The sequence below is a fragment of the Artemia franciscana genome, chromosome 14, assembly GCF_032884065.1.
Source record: "Artemia franciscana chromosome 14, ASM3288406v1, whole genome shotgun sequence".
Classification (NCBI taxonomy): domain Eukaryota; kingdom Metazoa; phylum Arthropoda; class Branchiopoda; order Anostraca; family Artemiidae; genus Artemia; species Artemia franciscana.
This window is the reverse complement of record NC_088876.1, coordinates 19403114-19415967: the sequence shown is the minus strand read 5'-3', so window position 1 is coordinate 19415967 and position 12854 is coordinate 19403114. Positions and strand designations below refer to the sequence as shown.

The 12854-nt window shown below is 34.4% G+C and overlaps 1 protein-coding gene across 1 annotated transcript in view; it reads right to left on the bottom strand.

The window, feature by feature from the left end:
- The window catches only part of LOC136035424 (uncharacterized), a 150806-nt gene that overhangs the window by 18456 nt on the left and 119496 nt on the right, over positions 1–12854 (bottom strand). The window contains exons 18-19 of the mRNA XM_065717216.1: positions 9294–9457; positions 9–193 (exon numbers count right to left, since the gene is read on the bottom strand). Coding sequence (XP_065573288.1) covers positions 9–193; positions 9294–9457 — 349 coding nt within the window. The remainder of the gene's footprint in view (positions 1–8; positions 194–9293; positions 9458–12854) is intronic.

Genomic DNA, 12854 nt, shown 5'->3' with positions numbered 1-12854 from the left:
AGTTTTACCTTTGAGATCGATTGTAAATTCTCCCAAGAATTCGTGATGTCCTGTGGAACTGTGATGCCAAACAGTAAGTTCGAGTGATCGGGCATAGAGGTCAGCTGCCTGTAGTCCTGGATATACCATTGTTTCTTGCCATTCAGGTTCGCTGCTCCGTATTACTGGTTTTGTTTGTCTTGTTACGTCAGACCTTATAACAAAAAGTGCACACTAAACTTTGTCTAGTAAAGAAAATACAAAAAAAATTTAATGTAAAAAAATTCAAACTACAAATCAAATCTAAACGATGGTCTTAAACCTCAGATTCTAGTTTTCCCCTTAAATATCATAGTAAAATGGGTAGCCCCAAACCTCTCCAACTTCCCAAAAATCATTGTAAAGAGCCGGTCCCTTCTTGCATTTTTCGTCCAGGCTTCGTTCACAGGATCCCTAAGGAGGGAAAAGGGGAGAGGGCCACATTTCCCCTAGGAAATATAAAGTAACTATGAGTAGAACAAAAGAGGTAGAGCAGAGTCTGAAAAACAATGAAAACATAACATCAAATTAAAAAAAAAGTACGTGGGTTGATTTTTGGCTAACTAAGAATAATTTTTGACCCTTAATAGAGGAAATTAAAGTCTAGTTGTGACTAAATGACCCCTCTTTAGTTTTAATAATCTTTTTCTACATGATTTCTTCCGATTAAGAAAAAGGTTGTTTATGGCAATGAAAAGTAAATAAAGAGAAATCCCTAATCAAAGCAAAAGTGGGAAATTTTAATTTTGATAATGTTAAAGCAAAGAATGAGAATTTTACACCGATTGCAAATATATATATTTTTCAGTTTGAATGTGAACATCAAAAGTTATTAGTACATAAGAATGTTTGCATAACTATATAATAGGAAGAAAAGCAACCTAATAAGCCATCAAATTTAGCATGTCTGAATGCCCATTAGTCTATTCCTGAAGCCCTTATAATATTTTTAGTTATAAAGTTTAAAGTCATCAAATATATCGGTTTTATGACATACATAGGGGATGTACCTGGAGCCATAAGGAGTCATAAGCACCCAAGAAGCTTATAGCCCCCTTTTTCAAGAAGTTTTTCAAAAATTATTTCTTTGAGATGTTTTTAAGGCCCATTTTAAGACGTTTTCTCAAAAAAATTTCCCTCAGGACCTTCTCCAAGACATAAGTCTATTGTTTATTTGATCTATTGTTTACTTATAAACATTCAAACGACCTAGTCAATGACGTAGTTTGGAGGGTCTACGATACTTGTTTTGATTCCAGAAAGCCTTATGGATACATGCAACCAGGCTGGTTTTCCTGTTACTAGGCTTAAGCAAGAATTATTGTGTTCCATATACCTTTACAATACAAGCAAAAAGGTTTCCCGATTACTTGGCTTACGCAAGAGTTTGTTTTTCAAAAAGCATAATGGATACATACACCGGATATGAGTTGGATCAACCAACTCTTTCTTACGAAAGAGTTGGTTGATCCTCTTAACAGGTATTGGACCGGGTAGCTCCTTGTTTCTCCAAACTATAATTTTATAGAGCTGTAGTGAAGAAGGGTTCAGAACGATAACATTGTGAATACAGATTTTTGTTCATAGAAAACCTATTTTACTATTGGATACTAGTGGTTTTAGTCTGTTGGATTTTGAAGGTGCTAGCGGCAGTTAATTGAAGCCTAGAGTACCGAATATTGCAGTAGAAATTACAAGTGGCTGTTGTCTACTCCTTGAAGGGGATGAGATGTTCGGAAGATATGTAATACATTCAGTAAATTCAAGTTGGAGGAAGTTGAATTTCGAATATTTTGCAGGAAAAATGAATATAATGCATGTCCACAAACTACGAGATGGATTAAATGCATCGGTGAAAGATACTGGAGACAATGATGTGAATAAGTATGTAAAAAAGAGTGAGGTAACCCGAGCATAAAATTTTTAGAAAAAAATCTTGTTAGATATTTTAGTAGGTTACCGTTCCTCTCTCTCTCTCTCTCTCTCTTTCTCTCTCTCTAGGAAACCAATAGGTGACGAGAGAGTACAAGAAGTAGAAAGAATCTTCATTATTTGGCTTTGTTAGTTAGTGTGTAATCACTAGTAGGTGAGTCGAGATTAAAAACTGAATAGATTTGAAAAACATTATATGGAATCTTTGGGAAAATCTTTGAATCTAATTGATCTTTTTTAAAAGCTATAGGTGCAAAAGAAGATATTTACTCACATAACACGTAACAATACAATGAAAGAGACTCCACGGCCATGGATGATTGAATAACGCTTTCATATTGCGGGCCAAACGCATTTACTCAATTTATTGACGTACTAATCGAAAAAAACAAAATTATACTCCAGATTTGAGATTCAAGTTGCTTTGTTTATTTAAAGCTTTATCTAAACAATCCTTCCGTCTCGGTTTTTAGAGAAGAACAGATAAGTCGACAATTTGAAAATTTTTTCCAAACAGGTTTAATTGTTTTTAAAGCCTGACGTCCCTCGATTTTTCCTTCTCTGTGTGTAATTAGAAAGAGCATTCCTTTTTTTTATTGCAAGTTGGCTTCTATTTGTCAGTTATAGATTCAACAGTGGAAAATGTTCTACACCTGTCCACTATGTTTGTGAACATAAGGCAGCTGGTCATCAAATCAGAACTGCACTATTGTTGATAACTATGACAAAATGTGTAGATAATAAATCCATACAAATTGCAAAGAGGATATTCTGTGCAAACTTAAGACTGTAATTCCTATTTTGAAGACGTTAGTAACTCTCACACTAGATGCTTACTATGCTGGAATTGTCACTATGATCAATGTGATCAATGGAAAAAAACTTACGCCGGTATCATTCGAAAACAGCCTAAACATGATTTAAGTTTATTTCTAAGAGACTGGTGTTATTTTGGTTTTAAATCATTTTGGGAGGAAGAGCCTAATCTACACTTCAATTGATGAAGTAATAAGAGAGTAAGGTTTCTAAGTCATCGTGAAGACATTGGCCACTATGATGTTAAGCCTACTGATTTCTGTTTGGCTGTTACAGAAAGTAATTCTTCATATGAGAATACCTTGCATGATATTGGCTCAAATAAGCAAATTGAAGCATGTGAATTTACGGTATGAACCAAAATAGTATTATTGACTTCACAGAGATGTATAATATAAATGAAGTTACATTTTATTGTCGAAAATATACCCTGATCTTGCACGCCAATGTCAGTAAGAAAATTGAACAACAATAATCTACAACTACTACACATCGTCGATGACCACCTACACTTAGAAGAAAAAATCTAAAAGATATAGGCAAAGATTCTTATTTTCCATACATTTTTATGAATAAAAAATTAAAAAACAGTATTGAAACACTTCATTCTTAGAGCAGTGAAATCAATATTATACAGGTAGGACAAGGTATTTTCCACTATGAAATCATTCAATCTAAAGATTGTCTACTTAAATACCGAGATATTCACTGTAAATATAGTGACGACAACGAAAAATAAAATATAGTAGTGCATTAAAATCACAGCTTTTTACCACTAAGTCTTGTATTCGCTTCAGATTTTGAATAATAGATTTCCCACTTCGCTCAAGGAGATTTTGGATGTTAGGCAAGCGGAATGCATATGGTAGGTGAAGGGGATCGGAATTCTTCGCTGCTTGAAAGATGTATAGCCAATGACCCGTCTTTACATTCGACGGGCTACTATTAACCATGATATTGGTAACATTAGTGTTATTATGACAATCAAAGAAATCTGAGGGCATGTAGTGGTTTTTTCATTTGGACATGTATGGATCCAAGTTGAATGTTATTTGATTTGTGTTCATTGTGCTAATCTAATAGAACAATACTATTGTTCTATTGATTTAGTGAGGTTAAGAATATGCTCACCCGCTGGGACAATACTCATATCTCGAGTACCAGAAAAGTCCAATACAATGATATTGTTACTTTATAAACATTGTATCGGTTATACCATTTGCAAAATTTTGTGAATCTCAATCTAGTGTTTGCGATGTCAATTTATATAGGGTCCTATAGAATTTATCAAAGGATAAATTGTAGAGAAGAATTTCATTTACTTTAAACACGAAAAAGGAAAGTCCAAACATTTCAGATTTGCATTGGGAACTTGTCAAACAAAGATCTCGGGAACTTGTCAAAGAAGGGAACAAAGATTTCATGGCACTGTCACTTTATACAAATACCCAAGCAATTTTTGAAGGAATTTCATCATTGATATACGAAAAGTCTGTGTAGGTACAGGAAGCTGTTGCAATGTGTTGTTTATTTGTTTATGTGCGAGGAAAGAGTAAAGAGACTGTTGCATCAGGTGCATCACCATGAACCTTTCGCAGAATAAAATTAGGTGAGGCTTTATGTTGTAACTCTATGTCACCCTTATAAATGGGAGGCAGCCATTAGGGTTAAATAAAATATTTTTTGATTTGTTTTCCTAACTCAATGTAAATCACTTCCTGTAGCCGCTCTAAGAATATTGGTAGAGTCAGTGTCCCTTTTATATTCATGACCAACGGCTAAGCTCCTCAGTTTCTCATGGGAATTTGGAGTCATCAAACATGAATTGCGTGTAGCTTGCATAGTTTGATAGATTGTTGCTGATTTGTCTAAGCGAAGGTATGTTAGATATAGACACTGATTTGCCTAAACAAATTGTGCAGCACACAATTTTCGTGGGATAACCTTTTGGCAGCACTTGGGTTTTGATAGTTAGATTTTTGACTTAAACATGTAAATCTATGGATGTTGAAGTCAAATCCATGAAATAGCCTTTACTGGAATATATGTGAAAATGAAGATATAAATGTGAGCATATAAATGTTTATAGTAATCATGTTTTAGACTCACATCGGCATTTTGTTCATTGAAGAGATTCAATGATGAGGTGACCGAGGGATGGGATTCCTTGTGTGGTAGATGTGCCGTTTTTGTCTAGGAAAAGAAATGCTTTTTCGATCTACCGATTTTTTCTCTTAGTTTCTTTAGTTTTTCTTCTTTGACACGACTCATATCTTTGGTTTCTGACCGGAGTAGAGACCATAGAGTGATGAGGTGTTTCTTGACCTTTTTAGACCTTTCCCAGTATGTTGTGTTTTCAATCAGTCGCCAAGAGATCGTGGGATGGACCTAAGATTTTGTGAAAGACTTTCTTTAAAATTCTCCCAAGAGCCCCAATTGTGCAGTTTTAGAGGACGTAAAATCCACGGTAACAAGAGCAATATAACTTTAGCTAGGGGCAGTGAGAGCTAAATAACTTAACAAATCAAATGCCAAGACTATCACCTGAAATTTACGAACGACCCTTATAATAGTCCATTCCATGACCCAATGGTCATGGTTAAGGAGTAACATCATAGTAATCAATATATGAACAATAAAAAATATATCTTTTCTTTTACACATCTCGTTAATGAATGTGGCTAAAATGACAAGTAATAAGAGTCAAACCTCTTGTTGTTGAAAAGGGATCAGATAACTCTGGTTCTATAGTTTCAAATAGGAAGTGTTTAAAGGAATATATTGAAGGCTCTTTAAGTTTTAGTGATGTATGTGAGTATCAGTGGCTTTTTGCTCAAGAAGACGTAAAAGGGGGACATTGCTACTACCAACTCTCAGTGCCTCAACAAAGGATGCATAAGGAAATATACAACTGTCCGAGGAGAAGCCAGTTGCTTGGTCAGCAAAAGTAACATCCCACTAGTAGTTCCAATACTTTTACCAATGATCATATTCTATTTAAAACCAAGACCATATCTCATATCTTCTTTGAGATGAATCTTTTCGTTTTCAATTGGAGAGCTAATGTAAGCCTTGCCATGTTCCATTGAATAATTAAACTGGAATGCGCCATTCTTACGAGCAGGTATATTCTATTGCTTGCACGACACAAATCATTCATACTAGCAAATTTTTTGTATGGTAATTTGACAAAAGGTATTGTCAAGAGTTAAAAAATTCTATCCATTCTTCGGTAAGGAAAGACCAATCATGATGTCTTAATTTTATAACATATTTACAACTTTTTCTCCGGATATGATACGTACTTTTGAGAATACAATCAATAAGAATAACTTCACTCTTTTCCTCGAACATGATGGGGGATGGGAGAGTTTCGTCCAGAAGTCTCTAGTTTTATTGAAATCAATGTAGAGGGGATCAGAGACGCTGGACATGAATGTCACAGAGAAATCACCGGGTATTGTGTACATCTTGAGTGGCTATCCAAGAATCGAAGTCAGATTTGTATAATAGTCCAATCTCATTAGAATGTTGTTTATAAAACTGTCGAGTATATTGCCATCTCCTTGATGAGCTTAGAGGGGTAGAGTTGAAAAAAAAGTCTTTATTGATCGTTCAGCTGTCTTTATTTAACTTTGACTATAATAGAGCATTGCTTTATATTCTAATAAAATCTTCTTTATATGTGAATTAACGAATTCACAATTCTGATCAGTTTGAATTTTCCTATAATAATTTTGTTCAAGGATGAATTCAAGGACTTTGGCAACTTCATCACCTTTCTTTGGCCGCAATGTAATGACATATGCACGGCGACTATAAAAACTGATGCAAGTAAAATATACTTGTATGGACCATAGAGACCCCTTTGAATCTCGACTAGAGCAAAAGATATGCTGGTAAATTAACATTAGGAAAAGGTTTTAGTTTTCCAGTAATCATGACCGTGAACCCTTTGATTTCGATATAGAGTGTAACTTGGTTCACTTTGTGAATACTTTATCGCTACCTTCCTTACAAGTCCGGTGACTTGAGCAAGTGGGGTGGGGGAACTTAAACTTTCCACTTCACCAATACTTTGATAAACAAATTTCAAAACTCCAGACATTTTGAACATAAGCAGATAGTGTCGAAAACTCTTTTATATACTACCGAGGGATGATGTTGCAATTATATTTAAACGCAGTTGCTTGCATTCTTCCCACTCTCGTCATCAAGTCATCGCTACTCGGTGTTCTAGTATTTTCTAAGAATGATTCAAAATCTCCTTTGGTATTTGACCGTATACCATTAATCATCTTAAAGTGTGTTCATAACCATTAGACTTCTTGTAAAGTTTGCAAAGTTTAGAGTTTATACAAATGGTTGTCCAATGATACAAGTCTTTTATAATTTGTTATCAAATCTGATATCAAATCAAGTAGATTTTAGGTGTTGTCGTAGATTATAACCAGATCGGTTTTACCATCGATTTGAAATTGTTTGTTTTCAGTAACGACTTACGCACGCGGGGGGACTTTGGGGGGGGGGCGAAGCGCCCCCACCAACTAGGTGTTGGTGCGGCATGAAGCACCGCACCAACTGCTAGTTAGTGATAACAGAAGTAGTCTTATTACTAAGCAGTAATGGTTTTCAGATTGTTCCTTTTTTGGTTTAGTATAGCATCCCCTTCTTTTGCCCTAATAGTTTCAATCTAATAGTTTTAACCGTTTTTAAAATATTTATGATACGTCCTGTTGATAACCCAGAAGTATATAATGCATTTTAGTTTAGTCCAACATCCTCGTCAGCAGTCCCTGAAAGCTCCACATTGATACCATGAGCCTTACTCATATCAGTACAAGCAGCACTATAAGTTCTATTAATACTAGCAGTAGTGGTATGCAGATAGCGCATTTATGTTAGTTCAACTTACCCCTCAGGAAGATCAGAGAGTTTCAACCTAATACTCTAGGCCGTTCTTGATATACTGCTGATACGGCCATTTAACAGCTAAAATACATACAGCGTGCTTTGTTTTAATTTAACATACCCCAATATTTTCTGAAAATTTTGCTTCCAGTATTTATCTTATTTTACTTAAAAAGAAAGTAATTCCCAAGAAAATGAAACCTAAATGAACCTAAAATGAACCCCTGACCCCCGCTCCCATCTGCCATTCCGGTGTCTCCCTCTCCTATTGAAGCAAAACATCACGGGAGAAAAGAAGTAAAATGTTTACTCTAATGAGAAAGATTAATGTATAAAATATGTGGTATTTGTGGAGACCCACTCTCTGAATTTCCTATATATGATTTTAGAATCGCAAAAAAATTCACTCAAAACTATTGTATTTTAAATAATGAAGATTAAGAGCGATAAAAAAAACGATGAATAAAAATAATACGGTAGATTAAGGGTATTCCGTCACCCCTAAAAGTGTTGATTCTTGACATTATGCCCCCCCAAAACAGCCATTTAGTCCAAAACAGGGCTACAAAATACGGGGCTAGACAAAATTCTGAAAGAAAGTATCCTGAGGAAGAGTTTTATTTCACTTTTCTTCAACTGAGACATTCTGTCCATAAAAATGAATTGTTAATATAGACGACAAATTCAGTAAAACTAACGATTACAAATCCATTTACTTCATAATACAATTTGCTACAGAGTTTTACATAATTGCACATCGACTATGAGGGTTCAGGACAATGAATCCTCGTTTGTCTCGTTATTTACTCACAATTTGAAACTTTTTACGAGAGGTACAGTAAACAAGCTCATTTTTTAATATATTTTGTGCTTTAGTTGGAGGCTCAGACTTAGAGGGTAGTAGCCTTCTTGTTGTTTAAGCTAAAGTTTGAATTACATCCCTGATGCTTAAAGAAGAAATGTTCTGCCAAAAGGACAATGAGGGTGGAATAAAAAGTATTTTCTATAATTTCTCAAGATTAAAATGCATCTTAAACTACATTTTCTTTAAATAGTGCAGTTTGTTGTTCAACTTTTTTGAAATACAATTGCTAGTTGAAAACGTACATATCATCATCGACTATACCCCTTTGAATTGCACTCTAAAAATGCTTCCAGTAAAGTGCTATATTACTTTGTTTTCCCTTTTGTTAAGGAAAATGATACTATACAATAATACTAAGGACAATACACTTTATAGATATCTTCCATTGAATTATTCAAATAAGAATTTCTGAGAGGCCAAACAAATTAGCTACAAATTATACTCATTAGACAGAACTGTGAGCGTATACTTAAAGCAAAACTCCGAAATATTTTTTTATTATTTGAAAGTTGGTGTCTTCGTTACCAATCAGGATCCTGGAAAATTTTATTAGTCTCAAGGGATGCAATAAATCTGGAATGTAGGAATCATATTTTACGACTATTATTGATAAGAGATCAGCTAACACTACCTGACTCTATAAGGGTATTACAAAAGTAGAATGCAGTAAAATAATCCCCGTTTTAGGAAGTCTCTCCATAATTTTGACATTAAAAAACAAGAATTTCCTAGAATTTTTGTTATCTCTTACCTTTTCCCTGGTAATAAGGCACATCTAGCAAAACTATCGGGTCTTGAATCTCCATTTGATCGCTTGGTCAAAAGGTGTACTGCTCGTATAATGGTAACATACAGAATATGAGCGTTGATATCATGAACTATTAACAGTTGAACCTTTCCAAGAGGGAGCGTCCACTATAAAAAACAATGTTTAGTTTGTGTTTTGTCACTTTCCATCTGCTCAAAGACCTTAAAACAACACAACTTGGCATTTTCCCCTTCCGCCTCAACCCATTCCAAGCTCATCTGTTTACCCTCTTCCTAAAAGTCATAGTTTTATTTTGAAATCCTCTCTTGTGACGTTTTCCCGCCCTATCTTGGAACTATCTGCTTGTCCTTTGGCCCCAGATGGATTGCCAAATGAGCAATGTTTGGCAATCTGTTTTGCTTCATCCATAGAGCGTGTCAAATTCACCTCAATATTTCTAGCATTATTGCTTCTAAAAAGTAGGTTAAACAAAACTGTTCTATAATCTTGTTGTTTGACATACAGTCAGTCAAAGGGTACCTAAAGCTATGTATAGACAATTCTTTTTGAAAATATTTCAAAAATTAACCTCTAACTTTCAAAAGATTCAAGTTTCAGAACCATTGTCGTTACGGTAGCTTCCAGTATTTTAATTTTAGTTCGCAAACCTATCTTCCTATTTTTCTAAGCTTTTTGAACTGCAAAACAAAAACCTAGGCCTTCGCTATTCTACTTTTTATATCTTCATTGCGTCCACCAGCTTTAATACCAATATTACCAAGGTATGTGAAGCTTTTGACTTGATCGATATCTTTGTTCCCAACATGACCTCTTTACCTTGTTTACTGATAGTCTAAGTGGCAAATCGTCTTCGATTCGGTTATCAGTTTGGATACGGGGTACTTACTGAGGCTGTCTTTGCAGGTGACGTAGCCTTAGTTACTGACATCGTCGAGAAAATCACTGAAGCTCTCCATGTGCTTTTAGAAGAAGCTTTGAAAGTTTGTCTGTCGACCAACTGGCAGAAAACCAAAGTCATTCCCATCGAGTCAATTACGTCACTCTCTACTGAAAAGGAAGTTAACGTCGGGAACAACTCAATCAGAAAAAAAAAATGTTTCTCGAAATATTACTTTCGTGACTTCCAATTTAATTTAACAATTTCAAAAGGATACATTTTTGTCAAAATCATCAAGGACCATCAGGAATATAGATATTATCTTTATTATCGAGCAATAATTGTAAATCTATTTTATATTTAAACTGTTTCTCGAAAACAGCTCCATATTTTTTCGAGAAAATTTGTATCCTGGGATTTTTTTCGCATAAAAAAACGATCTAAATAGGTCAAAATATTTATTGTGTCTCATCAAAAGCTATAAATTTTTTTACTGAAACTAGAGAAATACCAGAAAATTTTAAAAGAGGTTTTATTTTCTATTAGGTTACATCCACTTATAGCACAAAAAGAGAGATACGACAGAATAAAAACGAGTAGGCTTACAATTTTCAACGCAAAAAAATGAACTTAATGAAATTGAATTAACGGATTTACAACTATGACAAATGAAACAATACAAAAGGAACAGGGTTCAGTATAAAATACAAAGTGTAATTAGTTTATTTACAGAAGGTGCTATAGGTAGTTTCACAGTGCCTAGAGGTCAAATGAACAACCTTACACCTAATAAGGGATCACAACAATTGAAAAGCCTATACATAACAAGGTATTACAACAATTCAAAAAACATAAAAAAGAAAAAAAATGAATTCTTAGACCCTCGCATAGCTACTTTTCAAAATGATTTGGACGATTATTGGGTTTGGAAAGTTGAAATGAAGATACGTTTAGTCAACAATAAAGAAAATGTGATACCGTAGCTCATTGACATGATGTAAAGAAGAAACTAAAGAAGAATTTACCCTTAACCACAGGTAGGATTTAACCCACAAATCTCTAACCAATAGGCAAACTTCCATCCACTGTACTGTAACGAGGTATTCAATAATATGATTTTTTCCACAAAACTGTGTATATACGTTGTATAAAGAAATTGTAATGGCGATGCATGAGTTTATTACAAGTTATTAGGACCCTTCAAAGCTCTGTGCTCCCTGGGGATCCCTCCATTTTCCCAAGGAAAGAGTAGCAACATGCCGAGTTCCAGGGCCAGGCTTCAAAATTGGCTACATAGTTTGTTTTCTTAATTGGTATATTGGCATTTCTGGCCAATAAAACGATCTAAAAAGGACACAACTTTAAGGAAGAATTACTATTTTTCCCATGGTTGTACCGAACCAATTGTGACACCTTGACATCAAGAAAAGGCTTAAATTGCCTTTGGTTACAATATAAGTGACAATGAGAATCAATATATACAAGCATGTGGCGTAGCCATGCCAGGGCCCGGTCTTAAGCCCGGCTACATAGTTTTTTTCTTTTTAAACTGGCAAATTGACATTTCTGGCCACAAAAATAATTTAAATAGGTCACAATTTTAAGAAAATCGTATTTTTTCCCAGGGTAGCTGTATTAAAGCTGTGCGGCAAAGCCGCCGTGCTCCCAGTAACTATTAATAAGTGACTGAATAAGAGACGTAACTAAGTAAATTGAAAAACAATACTACACGGTAAGTTTGTTTATTTTATCCTCATCATTTATGCTTCAAGAGTAAACTAGTTTCTTCTTCAATTTAGAAAAGACAGCGAAATTACAATCCTGATTGTCAGCTTAATTCTAACAGCGACTGTCTGTTGCAAAACCTTAGTCGTTTAGTTTCCATTGTATCTTCAGTCTACGTATGTTTTGGTAGAAAATATAATTTTTTTTAAAGTGCATATTTCACAAATTGTGTTTCATTTTGACCAAAGTGGTTATTCAATGATTTTTGAAGTAACTAACAACAAATAGCAGTGCATAATTATAATACGGGGATCTTACAAGTAAAATTATTATAAACTAAATTACTCACCAATAGCATTCGAATTCTACTGCGGTTTGGGCCCTTTTCCCCAACTAAATAAAAAAAGTTTTTTTTTTAACTGAAAGTAAGGAGCTGCATTAAAACTTAAAACGAACAGAAATTACTTCGTGTATGAAAGGTTCTGCTTCCTTATCAACGCCCCACTCTTTACGCAAAAGTTTGACTCTTTCTCTCAGCTCTACTTTCTGAAACAGTAAAAAACTTTAGCGTAAATAGCGGGGCGTTGATGAGGAAGCAGCCCCTTTCATATACGAAGTAGTTTCTGTTCGTTTTAAGTTTTAATGTCGCTCCTTACTTTCAGTTAAAAAACTTGTTTTTTTTTATATTTAATTTCTGAACATTTTTGAATCAATGCATGTTTTGATTTTGGCTCTTCGCGGAGGAATAATTAAAACGAAATTTGGATATTTATTTTTTGGCTAAATGGCTTTCTCATAGTTTTGATCGAATGATTTTGAGAAAAAAAGGAGCGGAGGAGGAAGCCTAGTTACCCTCCGATTTTTTGGTTACTTAAAAAGGTAACTAGAACTTTTTATTTTTTACGAATGTTTCTATTAGTAAAAGATATACGTAACTTATA